This window comes from Globicephala melas, chromosome 2, assembly GCF_963455315.2.
Source record: "Globicephala melas chromosome 2, mGloMel1.2, whole genome shotgun sequence".
NCBI lineage: Eukaryota > Metazoa > Chordata > Mammalia > Artiodactyla > Delphinidae > Globicephala > Globicephala melas.
In genome coordinates, this window is record NC_083315.2 from 25,052,050 (window position 1) to 25,069,040 (window position 16,991).

Below are 16,991 nucleotides of genomic sequence, written 5' to 3' on the forward strand. Positions count from 1 at the left end.
CACCCCCCCCATCAGGGGCACCACGCCAGGAGGCCCAGAAAACCAATCAGCATGGCAAAGGCAGTGACCTGGAGTATCTAAGAAGCTCCTATGGTCACAAGCTCCTTAATGGCTCTGAGGAATCTGCCATCTGCTATTTGATCGGCAGACTCAGTCCCCAAAGCAAAGCAAGGAAATGCTGTCAATCCCTCCCGACAGGAGGGAGTCCAGTGTTTGACAAACCCACTTCCCAGATTAAAGGAAAAAGAGGGAGGGGCAGTTGTGGTACCCAGCGGTGAATCACGGAGGCAGAGAATACCTCACCTGCAGGCATTTACCGTGACACTAGCGCATCAGCTCTGTGCTCTGGGACCCTAGGATGCTTGGCTTGACGATATTTTAAAAGACATATCGGAGGCGGGGAGACACGGGAGGTGGAGGGAAATGATAAGATGCTACTGCTCTGGCGGGTCTGCAGCTGGGAGGGCTGCAGGAGAGTGGTGAACGTTACAGAAGAGAGGGGGCGTGTGCGAGGCTCCCGCCGAGGTCTAAGCAAGGACTCTTGAGAAGGGTTTGGACCTGACGGCAAAGGAAAGTGGAATTTAAGGGAGATGCTGAAGTGTCACATCACAGGAATGTCAGGGTCACCAAGAGAAACAAGGACAAGAAGAGGAACAGAGGATTGTTTGTGTGTGTGTTTGTTTTTAACTTTTTTTTATGTATAAAGTTTTTATTTTGTGATTTTCTCAGGATACATTTCCAGATATAGGATGCATGGGTAAAAGATTATGTAGATTTTGATAACTATGTATTGAAGCTCTGTATTGTAATGGTTAAGATGTTGGGCTTTGGAGTTTAGAATGAGCTGGGTTCAAATTCTAGTTCTGCTTGATCTTGGACCAGCTATTGTAAATCTATGTTTTTAACTTTTTATTTTGAGATAATTATAGACTCACATGCAGTTGTAAATAATAATATCGAGAGATCCAATATAGCCTTCATTCAATTTACCTCCAAATTATAGCATGATATCACAACCAGGAAATTGACCTTGCTACAATCCATCAGTCTTACTCAGATCTCACCAATTTTATATGCTCTCATCCGTGCATGTGTGTCTTTGGTTCTACACAACTGTTCCACATGTGTAGATTCATGTGACCATCACCAGAGCCAAGATACACAGCAGTTCTCTTCACAAGGATCCTTCCCGCTGCCCTATCATGGCCACAGCCACAGGCCTCCTTCCTCCCTAATCCCTGGCAGACACTAAGCTGCTCTCCATCTCTATAATTTTGTCATTTTTAAGACTGCAAAATAAATGGAATCACACAATATGTAACCTTTGAAACTGGCTTTTTTCACTCAACCTAATTCCCTTTCTGCACCTAATTCTCTTACGACCCATCTTTCTGCACATAATTCCCTTGAGATCCACCTTTCTGCACACAATTCCCTTGTGATCCATCTTTCTGCATTCCTTAGCTGGCATTATCCTGTAAAAAAAAGTGTTTCTTCCCTACCCACCCCATGCCACACTTCTTTAGTATCACTCTTGATTGCTCTCTTTTAAAATTATTTCATTATTTTATTACTCCCACCATTGATTCTCTTGGGTTTACTAGACACACTACCGTATAATCTGCAAGCAGAGATAGCTTTATTTCTTTTCTTTCCAGTTTTTATGCCCCTACATTCTTTCATCTGATTGAATTGACTAAAACCCCAATGGCAATGTTAAGTAGAAGAAGAAATAGTATCTTCACCTAGAAGTTTTGAACAGAGTTGAAGTACCAGAGAATGGCCAGATGGAAAGGTGGAAGGCATTCCGTCTAGACTAGAGCTCAGGGCTAGAGGTAGGAATTTAGAAGAGGCAGCACAGCATCCTGTCAAGACCACGGCTCGGAAGCCTAGATGAGCCTCCAGCTCCATCCCTGTGGGTCCTCTAGCTGGGCGACCTCGCTGGGTGACCTCAGGCAATTCTCCAAACCTCATTGTGCCTTGATGTCTCATTTGTAAAATGGCAGTAATCATGATAATGTCCACTTCATAGTACAGTTGTCAGGATCAGATTAGTTCATATGTGTGAGGGCTTGTTACTGTTACTTAAAAATGAACTAATAGAAATTGAGCTATTTGTAATGAGGTGGATGGACCTAGAGTCTGTCATACAGAGTGAAGTAAGTCAGAAAGAGAAAAACAAATACCGTATGCTAACACATATATATGGAATTTAAGAAAAAAAATGTCATGAAGAACCTAGGGGTAAGACAGGAATAAAGACGCAGACCTACTAGAGAACGGACTTGAGGATATGGGGAGGGGGAAGGGTAAGCTGTGACAAAGCGAGAGAGTGGCATGGACATATATACACTACCAAACGTAAGGTAGATAGCTAGTGGGAAGCAGCCGCATAGCACAGGGAGATCAGCTCAGTGCTTTGTGACCACCTAGAGGGGTGGGATAGGGAGGGTGGGAGGGACGGAGACACAAGAGGGAAGAGATATGGGAACATATGTATATGTATAACTGATTCACTTTGTTATAAAGCAGAAACTAACACACCATTGTAAAGCAGTTATACTCCAATAAAGATGTAAAAAAAAAGAATTAATAAACATGTACTCAAACTTTCTCAGTTTTAATTTCTAATATGGCAAACAATGATGGACATAACCCACAAAAACAAAAGCTTTGCGGGGGGGTCCTCAGTAATTTTTGAGAGTATAAAGGGGTCCTGATACCAAAAGGTTTGAGAATCACTGCCTTCGTCATACTGGTTGTTAAAATTTGAGATACTTCCAAGCTTGTTGGTAAACACCTGCTGCTTTGAACCTGTCAAATGACCCTCCCTACTCATTCCCCTGGCTCCTCCCACATATCGGCACTGAAGGGTTACTGTGTGGCAGACAGGGCTCCAGGACCCTCGGCTTCATCCTCATTGGCATCCTTGGTTCCTGACCCTGCTATCCTGCTTGTTCAACATTTTGAATCTCACTCCTACAGAGAAACCAACTGCATCACCCGCTGAACTTTTACGGCGACCTGAGGTCCATGCAAACCTTTTCTCCACACTCTGATCTCTTCTTCCTTGCTTCTTCCTGAGACATTTATGTTTGCTATTTGAAAGAATTTCCTGGAAGTAAAAGTGAGATTTTTTTTTTAAAGGTAGACATAAGGGCAGCAATAGTGGGCTTTCTTGTGATTCTGATCCCATTACCTTGAGCTGTGTGACCTGGGCGATTGACTGAATCTCTCTGAAACTCAATCTCCTGCTGTACAGAGTGGGGTGACAATATGTCCCTTTGAGGGTTGTAGTGAGCATGGAAGGTGATCTCCACAAGTGAGCAGCACACAGGCAGGGCTCAGATGTGAGTTACTATTACATAAATAGCCCCAAATGGAGGACCTGAGCTCTCTGACTTCAAAGATAATGATCTGAATTAAACCACAACATCTCACAAACACTTCCCAGTAACCCAGATACTTTAGACATAGCTCTAACTCCTAGCTAGAGAGAACCTTCCATAGCAGGGTGAGAAGCATACTCGTTCCTGAAGATAATGATGAGAAAGCACTGAACTGGGAGTCAGGGCTCCGTTCTACTCCCAGGTTTGCCACAATTGGAGGAACGGCACTCAGCCTGTTTCCTTATCAACAAAAGGGGAGATTAACCTAAATCATCTTTGGGGTTTCTCCCAGCTCTCAGATCCTGAGATCCATATTGAGAGGAATAGTCAACATGTCCTATAATATTTTATTTTGAACCCAAAACACCCGCTTTCTATAAGGCTCAGACTGCTGGGTGGATTTCCCAAGGAATTTGGAGACTGTCTTTGACATTAGGTATATCTTGGGCTTCTTCTCAGATCTGACACAGAAGATGAATGTCTTTAGGTCAAGAACTACACAATTTCTTTATCCAGTGCCCCAAACTCTTGATGGACTCCTATGTCCCTTGCATAAAGCTTAGTAAATCATCATCTAGAAGTTTCTGTGCTTAGTGAGTTATTCTAATGTTCATCCCCGATCCCTATTGTATAGACGGCCAAGCAGAAGGACACAAAGATGAAGCCATGCACTCAGTGCTGGCTGGGCTGTACGGGTAAACAAAACTTGACCTTGATTCATCCACAGAGCAAAGAATCTTATCTCAGACCCTGTCCACATCCTTTTGAAGCCCCTTCCTTTTCCTTATCTTTCACGTTACACAGGCCACAAGGGCCAGATGAGTGCTCTCTCATTTTGAACAACATCAGAAAAGAATTTTTTTAAAAAATCACCTTGCCCACAGCCATTTTCACCCACCCACCTTTCCTCCAGCCAGGGGAGCTCTCACTGCACCCTTTTAGATGCTTTGCCTGGGAACGAAGTGTTCTGTAAGCAGATTCAGCCCCGCCTGAGGGCCCCGCTCTCGGTCCCCTTGGGGAGGCGGGCCCTCCGGAGGGGGCAGAAGAGGGGGGAAGACGGGGCAGCCACTGCTGGGTGCTGAGTGCGGCTACAGCCCCTGCAGCATTGGGGCGCTCGAGAGAAATAGTTTCAGCCTCCACACTCACCCCACTGTGCCCAGATGTGCATTTAACAAGCCCCCCAAGCCACGTGTACACACATTAAAGTTTGAGAAGCTCTGCTGTGAACAAGTGAAGCAGAGAGTCCTACCAGCTGTAGGAAACCAACTTCCCAGCTCAAAGGACCGACTGCCTTCCAGGTGTTGATATTTCTGGTTAACTCGAGGAACACAAAAATATATAGGCACAAAATTTACCTTAGTTCTGTTCCCTTCTAAAAACAAAACAGCAAGACACCAAGGGGTAGCTTTATTTAGGGGAGTGGAGTTGAGGTCATATGCTAAATGAGAGAAAGGGTGTCAGCATTCCAGATCCAATCAGGAAGCCCTGGTCTGCATCTCTTGTCTCTCTTAGTGAGTGACAGGCCACTTAGAGGAAGAGAAGGGAGTGCCTCGTTTCACCAAGTTTCTCATCTTTTATTGGAAACCCAAGCAGTAGAAGCTGTACGACTGTCCTTCTGGGAACAGTGGCGGAAAGGAGAGAGCAGACGCCTGGGAGACACAAAAGCTGGTCTGAATCCCTAAATCTGTTGCTGTGTAACCTACGAATGCCTAATCTTTCCCTCCCTAGCATGGGCGTGGTGAGATGGAGGAGATGAGCCTCTAGCAATTCAGTGGAGGGAAAACAAAAGGCAAAACAACACAGAAAAAAAGGCGAAGCGTGTCCCAGGGTCCGTCAACCTCAGCCACCTTCCTCCCAGACCTGTGCGGTGACACAGCCCAGAGCAAGGTGGCTCTCAATTACCGTCACTAATGTCGGCTGAAGAAGTCAAAGGCAGCCATGAATTCCTGCATTTCAGTTGAGCCGGGAATTCCTGGAGGCAACAAGCCTACAAATATCCCAAGGGAGGATGCACCTGGGACAGTGTTTCAGGGACAGGGATGGAGGCTGGGTGGGCGCAGGGGGTGGGACATATGGGGTCCTGCCTGTGTCTTTCCAGGTACCATTCTTAGCAAAAATTTGAAATAAGATGTGAAACACTTTCAACATCGGAAGAGCTCAGTTTAACTGTCAATGCAAGGCCTTCGGGAAAATCCCTTGGGATTTTTCAGGATGAATGATAATTACTGGCTCTCTTTCCCCTCTGCCTACATAAAAGGTAGGAGGCAAGACCACATCAATGTTCCTCCGAGCCCATGGTAGGACCCCTCCAGGGGCCCCAGTGTCCCAGCTCTGAGCATTCACCCCAAGTCCCAACACGAGGCTAGTAGTCTCAACTTTTTCCTCCAATCTGCAGGCAGCACACACTTTCAAAGCTCTCAGAAAAGAAAATGACATCCAATCTGGAAATGCACCAATACTTAAAAATGACAGAGAGAAAAACATTTCCCTTCCCACCTTCCAAAAAAAATTCTGCATTTGCCTCCTGGGCTGGGAGAATGGGCCAGAGCTGAGCGCAGAGAATAATTTCTGTTAGAAAGTCAGAGCCTCTGGTGGAAGCAAGAAATAGATCTGGAAAGGTGGGTGCAAGAGTAAAGGCAGAAACAGCCCCTGTTTGCTGAATTTCAAGAAATTTTAGAGCTTTTGGAGTAAAACTAGAGAATGAGGCAGCTGCCATGCTGTGTGAAAATTTGTAAGTGATAATATGGGGAAGGAGGCTGTAAAGACATTTTGCTGAGTCACATAAACAGAACTGCCCTTCAATGTTCCTCTGCAAGATTTCAGGAGAGATAAAGTGTTTTCATCCTTTTTTTTAAGATGTTGTACTGCTGTTTCTTTTACGACACCGCCCTGAGAAGGGCTTTTAAAAATCCCAGATTCATTCCTGTTAAAAGAAACACCGCCGGCACCCCAGGTCTACCTTTCCTGCACACTCCCCTGCCCCCAACACACATACTTTCTTCAGGTGGTACTTGGAACACTCTTCACGTGGTTCCAGGGAAAAGGGTTATAGTCAAGTTCTTTACTAGTTCTTAGCTATAGACCAGGGAAGTTTCAGTGCTTCTAGATTCCAGGAAAGATGCTTTTATAAAAGGCAAGTCTGTGGGAGTAAGAAGTTCTGGAAATTTCTCTTGTCCCCGCATGACCACCTCAGATGCTCAGGCTAATTTATGATGATCCTGGAAATTCCCATGGCCTAATTTGGAAAAGCACATCATCATGTAAATAGTTTTTAAGGACACAAAGTTGCCCCGAAGGCAATCTGTCTGCCTTCGTTTCAAATTTCTGTGTTTAGAAACTCTCTTGGTTTGTGGTTGAGTTGTCAGATTCCAAATGCGGCTGAGGTCAATCCTTGATTATTTGTGCTAGTGGATAATCACGAGAATTGCTCAATATACTTCTTCATGATTTTTTTGAAGTAAAATTACGTGTGGTGAAATGCACAGATCTGAAGTGTACAATTTGACGAGTCTGGGCTGTTAACCAAAATTTCAGAAACGGAGACCTGATTGAAATAAAAAGGTGTTATTGGGGTTTGTTAGGAATGCCCCAGTGACACAGATTCAAGAAGACCTTGAATTGTTTCCCCAGCTACAAAATAGGGGACACTTATACAGGCAAACCCCCACAAGGTTACAGTTAGTGACATGAGTTGTCTATCAAGAATTATAATTGGAGCTGGCAAGCAGTAAGGGTGCTTATTGAGTAAGAATTGGTTGGGGCTTATTGAGTAAGAATTGGTTGGGGTCTGAAATGGTTGCATAATTTCAAGGGGAGACCTTGAGACCATGAGGTTGCAGCTGCTGGCTGATATTGTTTTGAAAATGGCTGGTGGTGTCCTTAAGTTTGATGCAGTTCAGAGAAAATTCAAGTTCTCAGTGGTGCAGGGACATGTCTGAGACCGGGTCCTCAATGGCCCCCTGACTTGAACTGTGACAAGTCCATTATAATTTCAATTTGTCAGCAGGGCAAAGATGTACACTCATGTTTCCATCCCCCTACTGTCTCCTTCCAGTCAATCCCCACCCACCACAAGCAACCACTACTTTGACTTCTTTCTGCATACTAGTTTTGTCTTTTCGTAAACTTCATAATATAAATGGAATCAAACAGTGTGTGTATTTTGTGTCTGTCTTCTTTTGTTCAACATAATGTTTTTGAGATTATTCAAAGCTACTATAAATGTTTTGCTTAAGTCTTTTTGTAGATATGTGCTTTCACTCCTCCTAGATAAATACCAAGGAGTGGAACCGCTGGATCATAGGGCAGGTATATATTTAACTTCATTTTAAAAACTTTGAGTTTTGGCATTATTTTACACTCCCAACAGTAATGGAAGTGAGTTCCAGTAGCTCCTTGCCAACATTTGGTGTTGTCAGTCTTTTATCCATTTTACCCATTCTAATGGACTATTTCATGGTGGTTTCCAATTTGCTTTTTCTTGGTATCTAATGATGTCTTCAGCACATTGTCAAGTGCTTATTGATAATCAGATATCTTCTTTGGAGAAGTGACCGTTCAAGTCTTTGCCCATTTACTTATTGGGTTGTTTGACTTTTAGTATTGATTTGTAGTTCTTTGCATAATGTGGACACAAGTCTTTTTGTCAGATATATGTGTTGCAAAGATTTTTCTCCCAGTCTACCTGTAGCATTCATTTCTTCATGTTCTTAATGCCTTAGGAAGAGCAGAAGTTTTAAATTTACTATTATTTTATGGTTAGTGCTTTCTAAATCAGAAGCTCTGAGGATGGGGCCAATAATCTAGTTTAACAAGCCCTCCAGTGATTTTAGGAAATCTTTGCCTATCCCTAGCTTGCAAAGCTATTCGCCTTTATGTTCTTTTAGAAACGTAATAGTTTTATCTTTTATGTTTACATCTATAATGTATGGATTTGGTGTATGGATGGATATTTTATGTTTAAATATACAATAAAATTAATTTTTGTAGGTGGAGTAAAGTTCTTTTTTCCCTATACAATTATCACTTGTTCCAGAAGCATTTGTTGAGATTTTCCCTTCCCTCATTGAATTGCCATGGTGTGTTTGCAAAAAATCACCTGAATATACCTATGTCAGTCTATTTCTGGATTTTCTATTCTGTTCCATTATTCTATTTGTCTATCTTTTATCAATATGTACTGTCTTGGTCACTGAAGCTTTATAGAAAGTCTTGATATCAGATGATGTGAATCCTCCAAATTTGTACATCATTTTAAGATTGTCTTAAAATTCTAGGTCTGTGTCTTGCCAAATTTCTGCCAAACAGTGTGTTGGATTTTTTTTTATTGTAATTGCATTAAGTTTATTGATCAATTTAAGATAAGTTGACATCTTTTAAAAAAAAAAGAAACTCCCAATCCATAAATATTGTGCATTTCTCCAGTTATATAATACTTTATGTTAGCAGTGTTTCAGAACTTTCAGTTTAAAGGCCTTGTGAGTTTTCAGTAAATTTATTCCTGAGTATGTTATGTCTTTTCATACTATTGTAAATGGGATTGTTTTAAAATTTTTAATTTTCTAATTGGTTGCTCACAGTATAACCACAAGTGATTTTTGTATATTGAGATCGCTAAATTTGATAAGTTCTCATAGTTATTTTGGAGATTTCTCGGTAATTTCATGTAACCAACAAGTCATCTGTGACTAATGTTTCTTACTTTGAAATCTACTCTCTGATATAAATATAGCCACAACTGGCAACAGGCAACAGATGCCTGTTTTTGTAAATAAAATTTGGTATAACTATTCTTCTCTCAGTCTCCACAGCAGGGAGTTGGTTCTAAGTCACAGGGTCCTGCCCTGTTTATATTCAGCCCAGCTGCTGGATTAAAAACCCGAAGAGTATCCTCACACACACTTCTGCCCCCCTCCTCTCTAGAGCCCCATCCCACAAATTCCACCCATGCCAGCAGCCTAGGGCTCTGATTTTTTCCCCCTTCAGGTCAGTGAGGCCACCACTCTGCTGGCTCCACTTTGGTGCTACCTGGCAGGAAAGTGCCCCAGGAGGAAAGCCATGGCAATGATGGGCTCATTTCATGTGCTTCCTTCCTCTCAAATAATGCTGTGCTGCACTGCCCGTTGCTAAATGCCTGCAAACTCTTGTTCACATATTTTGTCTGGTTTTAAAGTTGCTTTCAGCAGGAAGATAAATTTTGTCATGGTCGGAAGCAGAAGTCCTCATGGGCTGTTTTTCTTTTCCCCTTCAATTATTTTGTCTAGCTCAGGAAATGTCCATTGTGTGCTTGTAAGTTGTTCTTTTTTAATAGGCTTTACTTTTTAGAACAGCTTTAGGTTCACAGTAAAATTGAGCAGAAGGTACAGAGATTTCCCATATACTCCTGACATCACACATGCACAGCCTCCCCCATTGTCACATTATCAACATCCCCCACCAGATTGTACGTTTGTCACCATTGATAAACCTACACTGATGCATCATCATTCCCTAAAGTCCATAGTTTACATTAGGGTTCACTCTTGGTGGTGTATATTCTGTGGGTTTGGACTAATAGGTATCCATCATTATGGTGTCCTACAGAGTAATTTCACTGCCCTAAAAATCCTCTGTGCTACACATATTCATCCCTTCCTCCTCCCTACCCCCTGGCAACCAACCAATTCTTTTTACGACCTTCATAGTTTTTCCTTTTCTAGAATGTCATATAGTTGGACTCATACAGTGTATAGCCTTTTAAGATTGTCTTCTTTCACTTAGTAATATGCATTAAAGTTTCCTCTATGTCTTTTCATGGCTTGAGAATTCATTTCTTTTTAGCATTGGGTAACATCCCATTGTCTGAATGTACCGCAGTTTATTTATCCACTCATTTACTGAGGGACATCTAAGATTGCTTCCAAATTTTGACAATTATTAATAAAGCTGCTAGAAACATCTGTGTGCAGGTTTTTTTGTGGACTCAGTTTCTCAACTCCTTTGGGTGAATACCAAGAAGCATGATGGCGGGATGGTACATTAAGAGTATGTTTCGTTTTGTCAGAAACTGCCAAAACTGTCTTCCAAAGTGTCTGTACCATTTTGCTTTCCCATCCACAACGTATGAGGGATTCTGTTGCACCACACCCTCACCAGCATTAGGTGTTCTGAATTTTGGTCATTCTAAAGATGTGCAGTGGCATCTTATTGTTGCTATAATTTGCATTTCCCTGATGACATGATGTGGAACATCTTTTCATATACTTATTTGCCATCTGTATATCTTCTTTGGTGAGGTGTCTGTTCAGGACTTTGGCCCATTTTTTTCAATCAGGGTTCTTACTGTTGAGTTCTTTGTATATTTTGGATACCAGCCCTTTATCATATAAATATTTTCTCCCAGTCTGTGGCTTGTCTTTCCATTCTCGTGACAGTGTCTCTTAAGAGCAGAATTTTTTTTTTCCGTTAAATCAGAATTTATTTTTTTTAAAGCATATGGTAACAAGAAAATAACACAAAAACAAACACCCTACTCCTTTTTTTTGTTTGTTTTCTTTTACTTTTTTTTTTTTTTTTTTTTTACTGAAGTATAGTTTATTTACAATGTTGTGCCAATCTCTGGAAATTTTTTTATTTTAATGAGGTCCAGATTCTCAATTCTTTTCTTCATGGACCATGCCTTTGGTGTTGCATCTAAAAAGTTGTCACCAAACCCAAGGTCATCTAGATTTTCTCCTATATTATCTTCAAGGAGTTTTATAGTTTTATGTTTTACTTTTAGGTCTGTGATACATTTTGAGTTAATTTTTGTGAGGGACATAAGATGTGTGTTTAGATTTTTTTTTTGCATGTGGAATGTCCAGTTGTTCTAGCACCATTTGTTGAAAAGACTATCTTTGCTCCATTGTATTGCCTTTGCCCCTTTGTCAAAGATCAGTTGGTCTATTTCTGGACCCTCTATTCTGTTCCACTTATCTATCTGTCTATCCTTTCACCAATACCACACTGTCTTGATTAATGTAACTTTATAGTAAGTCTTGAAGTCAGGTAGTATGTCCTCCAACTTTGCTCCTTTCAGTCAATATTGTGTTAGCTATTCTGAGTCTTTTGTCTCTTCATATAAACTTAGATTCAGTTTGTTGTCATCCACCAATTAAGTTGCTGGGCGTTTTATTGGGATTGCCTTCAATCTATAGATCAAGTTGGGAAGAACTAACATACTGACAATATTGAATCTTCCTATCCATGAACATGGAATATCTCTCCATTTATTTAGCTCTTCATTGATTTATTTCATCAGACTTTTATAGTTTTTCCTCATGTAGATCTTGTACATATATATATATATTTTTTTACTTATACCCAAGTACTTCCTTTTTTGGGTGCTAATGTAAATGGTATTGTGCTTCTAATTTCAATTTCCTCTTGGTCATTGCTGGTATTTAGCAAAGTGGTTGACTTTTGTATATTAGCTTTGTATCTTGTAACCCTGCTGTAATCACTTATTAGTATGAGGTTTTATTTTTGGTCTATTCTTTCAGATTTTCTACATAGATAATATGTCTTCTACAAACAAAGACAGTTTTGTTTCTTCCATCCCAATCTGGATACCTTTTGTTTCCTTTTCTTTTCTAACTGTATTAGCTAGGACTTCCAATATGATGCTGAAAAGCAGTGGTAACAGGGAACATCCTTGCCTCGTTCCTTCATTTGGCTTTTCTGATTATTACACACATCTTGTTTTAGCAACAGATTTACCTTCCGATACTTAAATTGTTGGTTGGTATTGACGTATGATAAGTGCCAGTGAATGGTACTGATGACATGGGCTGTAGGGAGAGATGAACTTTTGCAGGAGTTAAGGGTTAAGGTAAAACTCAGCCGAGTCTCTATCTGGACATTTTCTTTTTCTGGACAGGAAAAAAAGGGAGCGGAACTAGTACCTATTCTTTTTTTTTTTCTTTTTAAATTAATTTTATTGAAGTACAGTTGATTGACAGTGTTGTGATCATTGCTGCTGTATAGCAAAGTGATTCAGCTATACATACATATATACATTCTTTTTCATGTTCTTTTCCATTATGGTTTATCACAGGATATTGAATATAGTTCCCTGTGTCATACAGTAGGATCTTGTTGTTTATCCATTCTATATATGATAGTTTGCAACTGACTAGCATCTATTCTATGCCTATTATGTGCCAGGTGCTCTGCAAGTTACCTTAATATGTTATTTCATGTAATATTTAAAAGAAATCAGTAAAATAATTATTATACCCATTTTACAAAAAAGGAAGCCAAGTCTTAGATACGTAAAAACAATAAAGCTGCATAGCTAGTAAGCTGGTAGAACTACAATTTAGAAACCTATCCTTCTCCTCTTTCCACCATGCTGTGTTTCTTGCCTTATGATTATTATAATTCCTGGAATTTACATTATTTTACATGTTCCTCTACAACTGCTGGCCCAGTGAGCTATTCAAACTGCTTTTGTGTAGTCCCTTCTTGGTTAGAGGTGGGACAAGCTGTCCAGGTTCACCTCACCTTCTTTTTTTTTTTTTTTTTGGCGATACACGGGCCTCTCACTGTTGTGGCCTCTCCCATTGCAGAGCACAGGCTCTGGACACGCAGGCTCAGCAGCCATGGCTCACGGGCCCAGCCGCTACGCGGCATGTGGGATCTTCCCGGACAGGGGTACAAACCTGTGACCCCTACATCAGCAGGCGGACTCTCAACAACTGCGCCACTAGGGAAGCCCCTCACCTCACCTTCTTAAGGGTGTCAGGAGGGTCCCACATCTTGGTTGGGGGTGGTCTCCAGGATGACAAGATGCTGGGTGGACTGTGAGGGCTCAGAGAAGCTCCACTCCACCCTGAGTGATTAACAGACGATCGGCAGATGGTCCTCTGCCAGGAGCAAGCGCAGCAACCTGCCTGGACCCTGTGCCCGTTTGCTGGGTGGCAAGGCCAGATGTGGGAGCCCTGGCTGCCTCCCTTTTTTCTGTTTCCTGTGGTCCTTCCTCTCCGCTTCCTTTATCCAGCCTGTGACCTTTTTCCTGAAAAATCTCATCTCTTGAAGCAGGAGAATTTGTCGCGAGATATACAATGGAATCATTGCTCTGATGAGACCAGCACCTTTTCCTCCCATAAGAGTTGGGTGTTCAACTATTCAAGTGTCTTTAGTGGGAAGCCAGTGACTATTGTGGGGGGCGAGGGAGGGTCAGGTCTTCGTGGTGTGAGAAGGAATTTGGTAAACTTAGAGGTGGGTAGGTGGGTGAGAAACATACACTTCCTACTCACCAGACATTGAGTGAAGCACTTTACAAATATTTCTTCAAAAATAAACAACCTTACAGAATCATTAATTACAGAAAGTCGGACAATCTTTATTTCCTTCAAAGTATTTCTCACAGACACATCTCATCCCTCAATGAAATCAATGTGGTCCGTCCCTCCCTTTGCTCATGTCCCTTGTGCCCCCTCATTCTATACTTGCTCAGCAGGAGGCATATTCAGAATAAAACCTCATTCGTTTCTATTCATTTCGTTTGAAAGACACTGTAGTTTGGAGATGAACTTGGCTGAAGTTAAATTTTGAACCATCTCTGATATGAAGGTTTCTAAAGAAACGTCAACAGCCTTAGTTTCTCTCCAGGAAACAGCGGGGTACATACAAAACCCCTTAAATTGAGCGAAGGAACGTGTGATTCAATCATATGCCCATGTTTGGAAGCTCCTGGACTCCTAAGGCGCCTTTTTGTCTTGGCAGATGCTTGTCTTGAAGACCCACCGAGTCTCAGAAACGCCATGTTCAAGGTCCTCAGGTATGAGGTGGGCACCATGATAAACTGCGACTGCAAGAAAGGCTTCCGCAGAAGGTCGCCCTTCATGCGCTGCACAGGAAACTCCAGCCACTCTGCCTGGGAAAACAGATGCCACTGCGACAGCACCTGTAAGTGTTTACATTTGTAACCCCGGAGGGAAGGAGAAAAACTGGAGCAAAGAGGGAGACAGGGCTTCAACTATTATTCGCACGGCCCTACAGACAAAAACTGGCCGCCCCATCTACGTGGAAACTAATGTTGGTGGTTCCCAGAATAGTCATTCACTGAACAGATATTGAATGAGTGTCTCCTAGTTCCAAGGCCTGTTCCAGATACTTGGGGATATGACAGACCCAGCCCTCAAGGAACCTATACTTCGGGGGGAGGGAGGGAGGACAGACATTACACTAATAATTACTAAACAACTAAAAATAATTCTAGTTCACAATGACGTGAATGTAGCTCATGCCACTGAACTGTACACTTAAAAATGGTTACTATGGTACATTTTATGTTATGCACATTTTATCACAATTTTTAAATTGAAGTATAGTTGATTTACAATGTTGTGTTAGTTTCAGGTGTACAGTAAAGTGATTCCGTTTTGTGTATACGCACACACTTTTTCAGATGTTTTTCCATTATAGATTATTACAAGGTATTGAATATAGTTCCCTGTGCTTTACAGTAAAGTCTTGTTATTCACCTATTTTATATACAGTAGTGTGTATCTGTTAATCCCATACTCCTAATATATCCCTCCCACACTTTTTCCCTTTGGTAACCATAAGTTTGTTTTCTATGTCTGTGAGTCTGTTTCTGTCTTGTAAATAAGTTTATTAGCACTGTTGATTAGATTCCACACATAAAAGATATCATATGATATTTGTCTTTCTCTGACTGACTTATTTCACTTAGTATGATAATCTGTAGATCCATCCATGTTGCTGCAAATGGCATTATTTCATTCTTTTTTATGAATGAGTAGTATTCCACTATACACACACACACACACACACACACACACACACACTACATCTTCTTTATCCATTCATCTGTTGGTGACATGTTGCTTCCATGTCTTGGCTATTGTAAATAGTGCTGCTATGAACATTGGGGTGTATGTATCTTTTTGAATTAGAGTTTTCGTCTTTTCTGGATATATACCCAGGAGTGGGATTGCTGCATCATATGGTAGCTCTATTTTTAGTTCTTTAAGGACATCCGTACTGTTCTCCATAGTGGCTGCACCATTGTCATTGCTTTAGGAGGGCCTCTCTCTAACTTTTAAATGAACTGCCTTGGGAAACAGAGGAGTGGGCGGGCTGTTGAATTAATAGCTCCTCTCGCTACCACACTCATCCCCACGTACAGTGTTGATGGGGTTGATGGCCAGAATGGCGTCCCTTTTGGAGAGACACACAGACACAAACAATTCCACCAGAAAAATCTCAGCTCCTTCAGAAACACGTTGTAGGCCACTGACATCATGTACAGGAAACCTGCCTGACAGGCCAGTGCTGCACTGGCCAGGAACAGGCCCCCTGAGAGCCCCCCAAGGGCAGGGTGTGTGGGGATCATCTTTATAATCCCAGTATCCCCTGATATTGCCTGGCACATCACAGACCCTAGAAAGACTCTTTTTGAGCAAATGAATACATGAAGAGTGTGTTCTCTTTTAAACTTTTGTGAAGCTATCTTCTTCATTCCATCCATACTCTCTAGCCTCCCCTAAGACTCCAGGAAAACAAGTTACTCCTGGACTCAAAGAACAGAATGAAGAAACGACCACAGAAATGCAGAGCCAAATGCAGCCCACAGGCCAAGCTAACCTTCCAGGTAAGAGGGGACCCATTCTCTTGCAGGTACAGGATGTGTGCCCCAGAGAAGGAGGATCTGTCCTGCTGTCCTCTTTCCTAAGGATGTCATGTGGACGAGAACTATTGTGTAGTGTTTGCAGGCTGTTTGCTCAGCATTTCAAGCCACTCTTACAGCAGCCAACCTGGGCTCTGGGTTGCCTCCGGGTTTGGGAACTGGCCAAATAGAACTCAATTCAATTCACTTCATTTTAATTCAATTCAAAAAGCATGTTTGGGGACAAACTGTGCCAGGCACTGCGGCCAGACAATACAAACCTGAGCAGACGGTCACCCCTGCCCTCAAAGAGATGCTGTGTTTTCCCCTTAAGTACAAGGCAGTGAACTCCAAGCAAAGCAATTTACTTCCAGACATTCCTTACAGGACAGGGTTGTGAAGTGGGCGGTGCCACACTGGTGCCTCTGGAAGCTGCGGACAAACACCTCCTAGCTAATAGGCTGTGGCCTAGTGAGTTGCTGCCCCAACTTCCCAAAATTAATAATGTTGGGGCTTCCCTGGTGGCACAGCGGTTGAGAGTCCACCTGCCGATGCAGGGGACGCGGGTTCGTGCCCCGGTCCGGGAAGATCCCACATGCTGCGAAGCGGCTGGGCCCGTGAGCCATGGCCACTAAGCCTGCGTGTCCAGAGCCTGTGCTCTGCAACGGGAGAGGCCACAACAGTGAGAGGCCCCGCGTACCGCAAAAAAAAAAAAAAAAAAAAAAAAAATGTTGAAGTCAAGCCATAACATCAGGAAGAAAGAGAGTCCATTAGGAAAACCTGAGCCTTCTGGGGGACCAGCTGACCTTACAAGACCCCATGGTCCAATGCTAATTTTATAACCTTACGAAGAACTTTACAACATTGTATATAATCTCATTTGAACCTCAGAAGCCAGTGAGTCAGGGAGCAGGAAATATTACTTCAATTCACTGAATAAATTGAGA

The 16,991-nt window shown here is 42.1% G+C and overlaps 1 protein-coding gene across 1 annotated transcript in view; it reads left to right on the plus strand.

Annotated features, from left to right (window-relative positions):
* Positions 1-16,991, plus strand: part of IL2RA (interleukin 2 receptor subunit alpha) — a 43,582-nt gene that overhangs the window by 15,787 nt on the left and 10,804 nt on the right. The window contains exons 2-3 of the mRNA XM_030836893.2: positions 14,136-14,318; positions 15,916-16,029. Coding sequence (XP_030692753.2) covers positions 14,136-14,318; positions 15,916-16,029 — 297 coding nt within the window. The remainder of the gene's footprint in view (positions 1-14,135; positions 14,319-15,915; positions 16,030-16,991) is intronic.